This window comes from Mastigoproctus giganteus, chromosome 13 (assembly GCF_048544385.1).
Source record: "Mastigoproctus giganteus isolate SK-2022 chromosome 13, ASM4854438v1, whole genome shotgun sequence".
Taxonomy (NCBI): Eukaryota; Metazoa; Arthropoda; class Arachnida; order Uropygi; family Thelyphonidae; genus Mastigoproctus; species Mastigoproctus giganteus.
In genome coordinates, this window is record NC_143587.1 from 83,004,865 (window position 1) to 83,019,986 (window position 15,122).

At 37.2% G+C, this 15,122-nt stretch overlaps 1 protein-coding gene across 1 annotated transcript in view; it reads left to right on the forward strand.

The window, feature by feature from the left end:
• Positions 1-15,122, forward strand: part of LOC150076225 (copine-8-like) — a 324,722-nt gene that overhangs the window by 66,574 nt on the left and 243,026 nt on the right. The window contains exon 4 of the mRNA XM_090387972.1: positions 8,492-8,595. Coding sequence (XP_090244098.1) covers positions 8,492-8,595 — 104 coding nt within the window. The remainder of the gene's footprint in view (positions 1-8,491; positions 8,596-15,122) is intronic.

A 15,122-nucleotide genomic window follows, 5' to 3' on the forward strand; every position in this document is an offset into this window, starting at 1 on the left:
GGATTTCTCTTTAATCATACTTGTTTATGTCTTTCAAGGTTTGGGTAACAGAAGCTTTTTCGGCTAAGGTAAAGAAAGCCAACACAAGAACGACGAGAAATGTCGGATAACTTACGTGTAAAATTAGTTTCCCAACACCGGACGCTAGAGCCGCTTGCTCGGTAAACAGACGGTAGTTGTTATCGGTCTGGAGCCAAAATCGAGAAGGATATATTGATTGACAGGTAGGTGTGGCAAATGATGAAATGATTGGTGGTGGGCACGACAGAGGACAAGCTACTGTGTAGTCATTGGTTGGCATTATAATGTGCATTTATGAGTAAAGATCGGTGCGTAATAGTTTTGTAATGAATGGTAAATAGGTAATAGTAGCAATGAATCTTTTAAATATGGAAGAAATTTGTAAGGAAAATAAAACTGTTGATTTTTTGATGAAAACTAAATTAATAATAGTTTCGTTCTGTTAATTTTTATGTTCTTCTTTATGTTTTTTTTTTTCATTATTAAAAGCAGATTTTTGGAGTTCATGAGTGTTTTTACTATACTGTTGATATAGGTTTGGTTACGAAAAAAGGAAAAGGTTTCCTTATTTTTCGTTATATTTCGTAACTTGAATGGTAGGTTAGGAAATAATAGAAACGGTTTCCTTATATTCAGTGACCTAACCTTAAATGTTAGATTATATATATATAGTGAATAGCTGTTGAGGTGTTGATTGACGTTATGATACATATGTATCCGCACGAGTGTCTTTAAAAATAAAAGTACAGTAATAAAAAAAATAATATTTTGTTAATAAACAATTTATGGGCTAGTCTGCATGATTCTAAAAAAAAAAGGGTTAGGTTATCTCCTCCATTTCAGGAGGGGTTCAAGCTCCCATGGGATTCAAGTGGAGGTAACCAGACCTTTTTTCACCATTAAGGCATATTATTGAACAAGAAAATAAAAATACAGTCATAAAAAATTTATTTTTTTTATGAATGTATTTCTAAATATGACTGTGATTCTAAAAAAAAAAGGTTAGGTTACCCCCTCCACTTCGGGAGGGGTTCAAGCTCCCATGGGATTCAAGTGGAGGTAACCTGACCTTTTTTCACCATTATGGAAAGTATTCATTAGGGCAAGTTACCATTAGTGCTTCTGAGTGCTACTAAAATGATACTAATCCAATGTTATCGTGTGTTGTGTTCACGCACCAATCAGCACATCATTTGCCACCACTACCTGTCAATCAATATATCGTTCTCGACTTTGCTCCAGACCGATAACACCTACCGTCTGTTTACTGAGCGAGCAGCGCTAGAGTCCGGTGTCGGGAAACTAATTTTCTGCGTAAGTTATCTGGCGTTTCTTGTCGTTCTCATGTTAGCTTTCTTTACCTTCGCTGTTTTTTCTATTAGGTTGACTATTCATTCATTGAGAATATAAAGTAAAAGTGGAGGGTGGGGAGGGGAACATGTATGAATTAATGAAATGTTTGGGTATGATGTTCACACAGCAAGAATACACCCAACTCCTTGATATAATGTTGGTGTCAGTAGTGCTCCTTGCATACACACTACTCAACTCCCTCCTAGTCACTGGCTGTCAGAGTAGAGGGCAGTGAGATATGATATTGATTGATGTTGATACCTCCTGGAGAATTAAGAATTGTTGCAGTCCATTGGACTATTTAGCAGCGGGCCTGTGAGAACCATTTTAGAGTGTATCCCTGTCAATGTAAGGGTTTCTCCATGATGTTCATCATAACCTCAAATGACATCTTTGAGTGCATGATGGAAGAGATGAGGATAGCTTTGCTGTGAAGACTAAATATGGGTTTCACTACTGCAAGCCTCCAGTAAGCAAAGTGGTTGCACCATGATGAATATTATCTACAACCTGATATTGCTTGGTGGCACAGAGGGGAGTGTCGGTTGCATTCTTCTGTGTGATGTGGATGTCACACCCTGACTCCTGCTTATGTTGGTTCACACACAGACAGATATCTCCAGTATACTAAATGCAGTGTTTCAGGACATGCATGTGGGGGGGGGGTATACCCTGTGTTGTTAACAATTATAACCATCATGAGGATTTGGTTGTTGCCGAATGACCTGATTTCACAAAAATTCTGTCCACTTGACCCACAAGTGGTACCTGAATATTAGTTCTATCACCATTTTAGAATTCAAGGTGGCAAGCTCTTGCTTGTCATTCTTTGAAGGATATCTGTGTCAGGGATTCTTCAAACAGGCCTCTGAGGTTGGGTATGTTCATATTGTAGTTTTAAATGTTTTTCACCAACCTTATGTAGAAATAAACACAAAGAAAACGAAAACTGGAATCTTGATAACTATGTATTTATAATAAGTTATATTTGTCTGTATTTACAATAAATTATATTTAACTTTACAACTAAAATATATGAAATATACATATAAAATATACATTAAAATATACTGGGTTAAGAACAATAAAATACATTAAAATATACTAAATTAAAATCGATAAAAACAAAGCTTTCGAAGGCTCCTGCCTTCTTCTTCAGTGGTATTTTCTTTGTTCTGCGGTGCGTCTTTAAATACCAGCAGGTTCAGGGATTACTATATAATTTAAAAGAAATAAACAATCATCGAAGTAACATTTTGTTTACTCATTCTTATAATTAAACCCCAGTCCCTTCTATAAGTCAGATTGCATTGTGACCAACCTAATGGAAACTTTGCACTTCATATAGCTACAATGAAATTATAAAAATGCTGCTTATTTACTCATGGAACTAGGCAACAAGTGGAAATTGAAGCATAAAATGACTTTTAAAGAAAAACAAACAGTTTCTTTGGGTAATATATAAAATATTCTAAACAGACATTACTTTATCTAACAAAGGATAGTGCACATTCATTATGTCTGCTTGATAGTATTTTCATCAAATTATCCTTTATATAGTGTACTGTATTTAACTGCATCTATAAGATATATTTAATAGATAAATACAGTAGAAGCCAAAAATATTTCATTGTTACCATTTTACCTTTATTGCTTTTTGAAGCCTTTTGGTGACACAGCTGTGATAAATTTTGTAAGATCAGGATATGAGTTCACAGTGTTGAAAGTTTCAGAGTTTCCTGACTTGTGGTCTGATAAATATTCCTTTTTTCAGCTTTTCATAGCTTAATTTTGGAAATATGTGTCTTACGTAGTTGAGGGAATGCTTCCCAGGGATCTGATGGCATAATCTAGGGAGAGATACAGTGTATTGAGAATTGCGGTATAATTATTATTAATTTTCTGGTTAGAGAAGTGATATATATATATATATATATATACAGGCAGTTCTCGCTTTACGATTTTTTTTTTTTTTTCAAAGTATCAAGTATCAACAAAATCGAAAATATGAACATTAATTACAAAAAATGAATGTTAAACATTCATAAATACCGCATTTCAAACCACAAGCGTAGTTATACAATACAGTGTACCCAGCTTTACGATATTAATCTGTTCCAGAGACACCATCGTATTGTGAAAATATCGTAATGTGAACCCAATAACACATTGTTTTTTGGTAATTTGTTCCACGACCTTGGAAGTTGAAATTTTCGCTATATAACTCTCTAAAAGGTCGTTTTTATAGTGAAAATTGTATTAGTTACCAATTCAAATCAATAAAATGCACTACACTTTCATCGTTATCATATGTTCTGTTATAAGAACCAATTTTAAATGCCTTTGTGACATTTTTCTAAAGCACATTTCTGGAGGTCATAGCCATAAAACAATAAAAACAATTTGAACTTTCCAGTTTATTGGGCTTTTCTGTTACTGTAAGCAATTATAAACTTGTAGTTTGTTTGTTATTTGGTTTTTAGGAGCATTAGCAACTAAGGCCATATTGCTCCGGGATATGCGGTGATCATTCCTTGACCTTTCCGCATACTCCGTATTTGGTGGTGACGGGCTCGAACCCCGGTCTAATCAAGAAGCCTGTGCTACGCACTGCTGCTCCTTCCCACCTGGCTACAGAGGCGCCTTAAACTTGTAGTAAACCGATGTTATTGCATTTGTGAAAATACCGATAGCTGGAATTATGTGGTTTTTTGCATTATTATGGTGAAATGTGTTTCCCCTTTACTGAAATCTTCAATTATATAAAAAACATAAATAAATTTTCAGACTCTTCTCTTCATTCCTTTTTTTTTTAAGCTTCGTAAACTTGTTACTCCGTGCAAATTATGTTAGTTGCAATTTTTGCGTTCCGTTAAAAAATGCTTATGCATCTATTGAAATTTATAAAGAAAATAAAAGATTATATTGAAAACAAACACCTCTTGAAGCATTTCTGAAGAAGATGACTCCCTGTGCAACAAACCAACGAGTTCCGAGCCAGTAATAAGTGATCAACAAGTGTGCTGTTGTTATTTGGTTTTTAGGAGCATAAGCAACTAAGGCCATATTGCTCCGGGGATATGCGGTGGTCATTCCCTGACCTTTCCGAATCCTCCGTATTTAGTGGGCACGGGCTTGAACCCCGGTATTATCAAGAAACGTGTGTTACGCCCTGGTGCTCCTGCCCACCTGGCTACGGAGGCGGCAACAAGTGTGCATTTAGTCGATGATGAAGAATAAACATTCTTTAAAATTTGTAAGTCATAAATAATTTCTTTAATATTATAATTTGCTTGATTTTACAGGTTACATTTTAATTTCTTTGGATCAATCATTGTTTAAACATAAACTAATTTCATTAGCATTAGCATTAGCATTAGTAGAGGCATTTGATGCAAGAAAGCAAGCTTATGCAGCATCAGCCAAAAAAAAAAAAAAACCCACTTCCACTTCACTCCTCTGTTCGTTCAAAATACCTGTCCAGCTGAGCCTTAAACTTATTTAGGCTATCAACCTCCACGACAAGGAATGGAAGTCTGTTCCACCAACCAACCACCCGCTGGCTAAAGGCAAATTTCCGCACGTCTATCCTACATCTGTCTTTCCTCAATTTGAATTTATGCCCTCTCAGGTGATTATTCTGAGCTAGAGGAAGAATCCCATCAGCATTGAGCATGCTCAAACCATTCAAGGCTTTATACACCTCTATCAGATCACCTCGCTGGTGCCTAGTCTCCAGACACTGTAATTTGCAAAACTTAAGCCTTTCTTTGTAAGAGCACCCCTTTGTTCCATTCACTAATCTTGTTGCCCTTCTCTGTACTCGTTCCAGCAGCTCTACATCCTTCTTGAAATGAGGCCTCCAGACCTGTATACAGTACTCTAGGTGTGGCCTGACCATTGCCTTATACAAGGGAATAATCACCTCCTTATCCCTGCTGGAAAAATTCCTGTATATCATTGACAATACTCCATGAGGTACTCTTGCAGCCCGTCTGCACTGCTCAGAGAACTTCATATCTGCCTGCACAACCACCCCTAAGTCCCTTTCATTCTCTACCACTGTCAGTGTAGTACCACAGAGTTGATACGTTGCTCTGGGGTTGCTGTTTCCCATGTGTAGTACTTTACATTTGTCAATGTTAAACTTCATTTCCCACCTCTCAGCCCATCTGCTCAACCTTTCCAGATCCTGGTGCAGCAGCATAGTGTCAGTAGTGTCCTTGACAACCCTGCCAACCTTTGTATCGTCTGAAAACTTGGACATTAAGCTTGATATACCATCATCAATATCATTTATAAATACAGAAAACAATAATGGACCCAACACTGAGCCCTGTTTGTTTGTTTGTTGTTTGGTTTTTAGGGGCATTAGCAACTAAGGCCATATTGCTCCGGGATATGCGGTGGTCATTCCCTGACCTTTCCGCATCCTCCATATTTGGTGGTGACGGGCTCGAACCCCGGTCTAATCAAGAAGCGTGTGCTATGCACTGCTGCTCCTTCCCACCTGGCTACGGAGGCGCCTACTGAGCCCTGAGGGACTCCACTAATAACATTAGTCCACGATGAGCATGGTCCATTGATTACCACTCTCTGTCTTCTACCCCTCAACCACCCCTTTATCCATAGCAGCAATTTGCCTCCAATGTCACACTGCTCCAATTTGTGTAGCAGTCTTCCATGTGCAACAGTATCAAAAGCCTTTCTAAAATCCAAGTATATAATATCAAAGTTATTCCCTGCATCCAGTTCTTTTGTGACTGCATCATAGTATCCAATCAAATTGGTCAGGCAAGACTTCCCCTTAACTAAACCATGCTGTGTCCGAGCTATAACTGAAGTCTTGTCTAAATGATCCTGCAGTGCTTCTTTAACCAGTGCCTCCATTAATTTTCCTGGAACAGAAGTTAAGCTCACAGGTCTATAATTACTTGTGTCAGCCTTTGATCCTCCTTTGTGAATTGGGGTCACATTTGCACATTTCCAGTCTAAGGGTACCTCCCCTGAGTCCAAGGAAGCTCTCATAATTATGGCTAAGGGTTTGCTTACTTCCTTTGCTGCCTCCTTTAATATAACTGGATAGATCCCATCCACCCTGGGTGCCTTTCTTGTGTTTATCTTCAACAATTTCTCCTCCACTTTACTCCCATTTATTTCAAGATTCTCTAGCTTACTGCTAGAGTTGAATACACCTCTGGCATTCCCCTCGCTGAATAACTCCTCACGTGTGAATGTCGATGCAAAATATTCATTTAGTTTGTTAGCTACCTGAGCAGGATCATCAACAGTTGACCCATCAATATCAAGCGGACCAATCTGATTCATCCCCTTTCTTCTAGAGTTTACATAAGTAAAGAACTCTTTGCTGTTTTTCTTTGCATCCCTTGCCAAGGATTTCTTGTAATCTGCCTTCGCCTGCCTAACCTCCTTTGTAACTTGGTTGCATATCAACTTGTATCTATCATAGGCTTCTGTGTCATGTGTTAATTTATAAGTATCCCATGCATTTTTCTTCTCTGCCATATGCCTCATTAGTTCATCTGACATCCATTTAGGCCTAAACCTTGAACAATATTTCTTAGTTGGTATGTAAAGCCTCGTAGCTTCCAAGATAAGTTCTTTGAATGCTTCCCATTTTGAATTTGCTGTTGGTAACATCATCAGTTGGTCCCACTGTATAGAATTTAAATACTGTCTCAGTCCATTGTAGTCGCCCTTATGGAAGCAATAACCCTTCCCTTTACCCCAAATGGTAGTTACCTCTTTGAGTAAATCCCACTTCAGCACACTGTGATCACTGCCACCTAGTGGTTCATTTATCTGCAGATTCTTAATGCATGAAGAATTGCTGCTGATAATCAAATCAAGAGTATTACTCCCTCTAGTTGCCTCCCGAACATGCTGATGTAGAAAACAATCATCCAATAAATCCACAAAAGCCTTGCTAGTGTGTGAGTGACCAGCCCCCAAATTCCAATCAATATCTGGGAAATTAAACTCTCCCATTATAAGACTCTCTGATTTACTGGCCCACTCTATTTCCCTGTACAGTTTCTTATTATACTCATCAGAGTCATTAGGCCTATAGCACACTCCTACTCTCAATTTTGATCTCCCAATGCTTATGTCACACCAAACTGACTCAACACTGCACTGTGCAGCGATGTCGACTGGCTTCACTTCCTTGGTTTTTATGTGTTTCTTAACTAATAGCATAACCCCTCCCACATTCTCATTGTTGAGAATGTAACCCCTATTTTTAACATTGTCTACAGGATTTAATTCTCGCTTAATGGAATGAACTAACTTGTAGAGTTGAGAACTACCTGTGTGTGTATATGTGTATAGTTATTATAGTAAAAGTATAATATGTATTATATTGTATAGATGCGGAATATGTATCTAAACATAACAGTATACAGTGGGCCTTAATGCCAAAATAAATTATAAAGACTAAGATAGCCTGTGTAGGTCTACAATGCCATACCCTGGAAATAAACATATAATTAGTGATAATATATAAATATATAATACAATAATGATTATGTAGCTAATTATTGATATATAGATACATTGAAAGGGACTTTTTCTAGGGCTAATCCCTTTCAGTATATCCCACCAATAAGTAACAGAACTATCTGTTTCTGATTGCCATCTGCCTGTTTAACTAAGTCCAATTATTAAACTTAAACTTTTACTTTTACGCCTATTTTTTACACACACACACACACACACACACACACACACACACACACACACACACACACACACACACACACACACACACACACACACCCCAATGAGCCAAAACATTAACATTATAACCAGCGAGTCGTTATGCAAATTGAAGCAACTTGTAGCATCTATGTCTCACTGGGTACAAGCTGGTTTGGCTGCACATGGAGGACCAACATCATATTAGGTAGGTGGTCATAGTGTTTTGGCTCATCCATGTATATACTACACACACACACACACACACACCGAGTCGCGATCAGTTGTTCACTGAGTGTTGTTGCATGTGCACAATAATTGGATTCATAATGAATTCTTGTTGTGTACTTATCATATTTGGTTGTTTTCACTACTATTTCACATTTTTAAATCTCTTCAGATAGGAAGAACAGAAACAATATGGGATTGCCTGAATCCAGATTTTGTTAAGAAGTTTACTGTTGATTATCATTTTGAAGAACTTCAGGAATTCAGGTTTGAAATGTGAGTATGCTATATTTTTTTGTGTGGCTTATAAATAAGGAAATAGCTGATAAATAAATTTGAAATTTAACTTCAGCTAATTAATTAAAAAACTCTTAAGATAGGAAGTTAAGGTATAAAGCAAAAATTTATTTTTCACTGATTATATTTATTGATTACATGATAAAATGAGAATTAATTTGATATTTTTTGGATATATAAAGAAGTTTATGTTTACAGGTGCACATGACTGGTTAGCTTTTATGGCATGGATTCATAATTGCTTATTATGTGAACTAGTTTCACAACTTTATTTTTGTTCTGTTTGTTCATTTCTCACTTTTCTTGTCAATTAAGCAATAAAATCAAGCTGTAAGAAACCTCTTATTGGTATTGCTTTCCACTTTTGACTGTTAATAATTTATATTCAAAAGGAATCCACTTTTGACTGTTAATAATTTATATTCTTTAATTTCAGTTATTTGTTACTTGATTGTTGACTAATTTTGTTAATTTCTATTACTAAGTGTAATAGAAACTGAGAATATCTCTGAAAAACCATTACAAAATTTAAGTTTTTTTAAAATAAACTAACTTGATGTTAATGTTTACAAGAGTTAGGATACCATCAGCATTTACCATACTCAAGCCATTCAAAGCCTTAAACATATTACTCAGATCTCCTTACAGATGCCTAGTTTCCAGAAGCTGCAGTTTGCAAAACTGAAATCTTTTTTGCTAATTACCCTTTTATTCCACTCACTGATTGCCTTTCTCTGCACCCATTCCATCAGACCCACATCCTTTCTAACATAAGATTTCTAGATCTGTGTGCAGTACATCTTTTTAAGATGTTGCTTCAACACTTCCTTATACAACAGGACAGTCACCTCCCTATTCCTACTAGCAAAATTTCTGTATATCATTGACAAAACTCCTTGCAATGTCCTGGCAGCACATCTGGTACTGCTCAGAGAACTTCATCTCTGACTGTACAATTACCCCTCCCCCACCCCAAATCTGTTTAATATTGACAAATGCATACCTTGCATTTGTCGTGTTGTCACTTCTCAGCCCATCTGCATAATTTTTCCACACCTTGTTGCAGTGGCATACCTGATTACTGTTCATTGACTACTGTGCCAACTATTGTATCACCTGCTAACTTAGACATTAAGCTTTGTATCCTTAATCAATATCATTAAAAAATATTGAAAACAACAATGGATCCAGCACCAAGAGAGAGACTCCACTAATAATAATAGCCCAAAGAACAGTCCCCATTGATGACCACTCTGTCTTTTTTTATCCATCCCTTTGTCCACAGCAGGATATATTCCCCCAATTTCACACTGTTCCAGTTTGAACAGCAGTCTTTCATGTGAAACAGTATCAAAAGCATTTTCTGAAATGTATGTTATGCCAAAATTAATTTTTGCATCCAGTTCCATTGTTACTGCAACATAGTGTTTAATTGGATCAGTCATACAAGATTCCCTCCCCCCCCCCGACCACCCCCGTCTTTTACAAATCCACACTGTGGTTACTGAGAATTACATTCTTGTCTAGCTGGTCCCGCAGTACTTTTTTAAACCAGTGATTCCATTAATTTCCCTGGAACAGAAGTAAAACTGACAGGTTCTTTAACTCCCCCCCACTGGGAGAGGGAGAGATTACTCCCCCTTTTCCTGGTGGATTCCCCACTGCCAGTAACATAACTCACCCCTGGAGCAGGATGGGCAGCTTGATCTTCCTACTGGATTCGACACTTACACGGACATGACAACGAGCACCGATGGAGACATGGTGCTGACACGCCATTTGGCAATTTGAACTGGCTACTCAAACCCAGTTCCCTTTAAAACTCCATCCCTAGGCAGGGGAGGAGATGGGCCTCTGTCTCCTACCCTCCCTGAGTCCCCCATACTTCCTGGTGGGACTTGTCCTCACTGATCTCAGATGCCTACTCCAAAAAGGTCCCCATCCTTCTACCTGTTTCTCCCCCCCATTTTATGTCTCCACCCCACCCTTACTAAATCGACAGAGTATGCCCTTAACAATGCTGTCAGATTCTAATCAACATCTAAATTCTACCTCTTTCTCGTAAACCTCTTTTGGCCTTTCGAAATTCTAGTGTTCACCCTTTTTTTTTTTAGACCTTGCCACTGAAATCCTTGGAAATTAGGTGGCATGGCCTGCCAGAGTACTTGAATAATCTACTGGGTGCCTGACCTGCCTCATCGTGGCAAAGTGTGGGCAGCAGTGGGTCCCAATAGCTAAATGGTCAGAGAAACAACAGAACATAACACTAAACAACATTCCACTCCCCATACACCTTTAAATATCTGGCCTTCACAGAGTTCTGTGTGAAGAACTCTGTGAATACAATGCAGAACTCAAAGAATACAATGCAGAAATGGGGGGAAACCCCTGGTGCCATCAGGCAACTAATTTACTACCCTTTAATCCCCTTTTTGAATTGGGGAGACATTTGCACATCTTTAATCCATAGAGAGAGAGACTCCCCCCCAAATCCAAGAATGCTCTCATAGTTATGGCTAAAGTTTTGCTCCCCTCTTTTGCTGCCTTTGCTAATATAATTGGATAGATCCTATTTGCCCAAGGTGCCTTTATTTACTTTTAGCTTCAACAGTTTCCCTTCGACTTTATTTTCAGTTATCTCCTTCCCTCTTAGAATTTGATATACTTCTGGCATCCCCACGACTACTAAATGTAATTGCAAAACATGTACAGCAGACTTTCGATTAACTGGAACACTTCAAGACTCCAAATAAAAAAAATAAAAAAATCAACTTGAAATCATAAAATTCAAGTAATACCTATTCTAGTTATAAACAGATATTTTGCAAGTCGTAAATAAGCGACAACCGGCATTATAAGTCATCATTGGGAGATTAGTGTGCTTATTATCTTGCAACTCCCGCTGTCTTCACACTCGCCGCTCAAAAAAAAAAGAACAAAAAAAAGAGAGAGAAATGTTTAGTTTGTTTTAGTGCGTTGCATCGATTGTTATGTTCCGTTGCAGCACAAAAGGACAAATTTTGTTTCGTTATTTATGTCAGGGATGTCAGAATTTTTTTTATAGTTTTTTTTTTTTTTTTTTTGTTTAGAAATCGCAAAAATGATGGGTAAACGCAAAAGAGTTGCGTTTTCAGTTAAACAAAAACTTGAAATTATTCAAAAGTTTGAAAACGGTGCATCCGTTAAATCTCTAAAGAACCATTATAATGTTGATGACCAAACCATACGCAACATCTTAAAAAATAAAGGGAAGGTTTAAAATCAACATCGTAAAAAAAATAGGAAAGCTGTTAGGCTTAAAATCGACATCGCAAAAAATAAAAGGATGCATCGTATTGGACACGCGAGTAGTACGTGGTAAGTTTTTTATCTATCGCCATATTTTTTACGTAGGTTGCCAAACATTTTTCGATACAGTAAGTCCCCGACTTACGCAACTACAGATTTACACAAATTTTTTTTTTGCCCAAATTTTTTTTTTTTTTAGGATTGTAAAATTTTAAAACAAAAATAATAAAAAAATAAGCAATCAATAACAACGATCATGGCACGCATAAGTGAGACACGAAGTAGCAAGCAAAAAAATAGGAAAGAAGAGAAGATTCTTACAATTTATTTATGGTTCTTCTTTTTTTTTTATATGACTGAAGATTTCAGTGAAGGGGACACATTTCACCATAATAACATAAAAACCCACACAATTCCAGCTATCGGTATTATCGCAAATGCAATAAGATCGAGTTTACTACCTGTTTATAATTAGATACACGAACAGAAAAGCCCAGTAATCCAGAAGGTGCAAATTGTTTAAATGCATTGACCTACAGAAATGTGCTTTAGTAAAATGTGAGTTCGTGTGAGGTGATAATAGTGTGTTTCTGTGAAGTTCTTTTCAGAAAATTTCATTTTGACCATTATCATAGTACTGACTAAGAGAATAAGTCACAGCACTACTAGTAAATCTACCAACAAAAGGAAAGCCATCGATTTGGATCGGCGCCTCCGTAGCCAGGTGGGCAGGAGCAGCAGTGCGTGCACACACTTCTTGATTAGACCGGTGTTCGAGCCCGTAACCACCAAAACGGAGGATGCGGAAAGGTCAGGGAATGACCATCGTATATCCCCGGAGCAATATGGCCTTAGTTGCTAATGCCCCTAAAAACCAAATAACAAAATAATAACGATTTGGATCAGAAAATTAAACTAATAAGGATGTATGAAAATGGCCAAAGATTAACAAGTATTGTGTGGAGTTCAGATTTGTCAATAATAATATAGTAGCAATATGTTATTAGTCATTCCCGAGTTACGTAAAACTCGATGAAGTAAGAAGTCGTGGAACGTATCTCTTACGTATGTCAGGAACTTTTGTATTTTTGGATTAACCGGGAAATCGATTATCAGGGATTTGTTTTTTACCATCTATCCCGAAAATCAAGAGTCTACTGTATTCAGTTTGTCAGCAACCTGAATAGAATCATCAATAGTTATGCCATTTGTATCTGGTTGGCCAACATTGTTTATTCCTTTCTTTCCAATGTTTACCATAAGCAAAGAATTCTTTGCTACTTTTCTTTGCATTCTTTGCAAGGAATGCTCATAATCTATTTTAGCTGATTTCAGACTGGTTTATACTTGCTGTAGATTTCTGTATTCCCTTCATAATTTATATGCATTCTTTATATTTTTATTCTCTGCCAGTTGCGTCACCAGTTCATCTGACATCCATTTATCTTAGAAGTGATATCCAGTTCTAAGCGTTCAGAAGTACTTCTTGTCTGCTATCACTTTGCTGAATACTTCCCGTTTAGAATTTGCAGTTAGTACCATCTTCATTTGGTCCTACTGAATACTATTTTAAAGCCATCTGAGTCCATTGTAGTCACCTTTAAGAAAGCACCCTTTTTCTTTGACAGTAGTCATCTCTTTAAATAGATTTCACTTTAATGCAGTGATCACTGCCATTGATTTCTAGTCGTTCCTAATACATGAAGAATCGATCAAGAGCTTTCTCTCATTGCTTCTCTAATTTACTGCTATAGAAAACAGTCATAAAATAGCATCAGAAAATTTTGTTACTGTGTAAATGACCAACCAACAAATTTCAGTCATCTATAAAGTTAAAATTCCTAATTATAAGGCATTCTGATTTACTGGTCAACTCTGTTTGTCTGTATACTTATTCATTATACTAATCATAAGTAGTCATTTGGCCTTTAATACATGCCTACTCCCATTTTTTTTACTATTATTAGTAGTACTGGCAGATGTTCTTGTTTATATTTTTGCAAGAACAGAAAAGCCCAGTAACCCGGAAGGTGCAAACTTTTTAAATGCAGTGACCTACAGAAATGTGCTTTAGTAAAATGTGAGTCAGTGGAGTTTACAATATAAATGTTAATTGTATTTAGCAGTCACAGGCTTGAACCCTGGTCCACTCAAAGAGTGTGTGCTACTGCACTCGTTCTCCTGACCACTCAGCTACGTCAGGCCTAGTGATGGTCTCCTCAGTTCATCTGACATCCATTTAGGTCTGAACCTTGAACAGTATCTCTTTGTTGGTATAAAAAGATTAGTACAAGGGCTAGTCAATAAGTTATGCACAATTACTCACACACATGCATGCATAAGGAAAAGGGAGAGAGAATTTATGATGTACACTTGTACTACAAATTACACATTAACACACCCAATATCATTTTTCTGGTGTTTTTAGGTCTGAAGATATGGATGGACAAAGTGACAGCGATTTCTGGTAAAGGTGACGGAGTTCCTGTTGAAATTGGGTGATCAGTTGGCCACATCTATCCATTTAAAACTTCTGGCAGTCTATGAGGGGGCAGACAGTTGATTTGATTTAATGTCCAGACTGCATTAAATCTATGTGCTTCTTAATCAAGCACATTACTCCTTCCCTCCTCTCATGTCTGTCCTTCCTATACACATTGTACTCATATTCAGGTTCTACATCACATGTCTGAGAGTGGCACTATGTTTACAATGTTCCTACTATGGCTGCACTTGAGACTTCAGTATTACTTTTTTTTACTATATTCCTGGCATTATTGTATAGCAGCGGCACATGTATAGACACATATATTCTTGTTTATGTTTTTTTTTTTTTTTTTTTTTATGAGAACCCCAAACACGAGAGGTATTAGAACCTATAGTACTTAGTACCGTGCTTGGGTTGGAGGTTGAAAAGACGAAAGAAGATATTTGTTGACATTGGACTTGAACTTCTGTAGATTGTAATTTTCAGGAAATACGTATGAAGGAAGGTTGTTCCAGAAAACGGTAGTTGAATGAATAAATGAGGAAGATGAAAAGTTGGTTCTGTGGGTTTGAAGCTGGACAGTAAATGGATGTTGACTGGTGGCGGCACGTGTTCGGACTGTTTTGAAAGAGAGAGCGGGAATTATAGAAGCCAATTCAGAAGAACAGTGCCCATGGAAGTATCTGTAGAAGAGGCATACAGCAGAAACAGCACGTCTATGAGAAAGCGA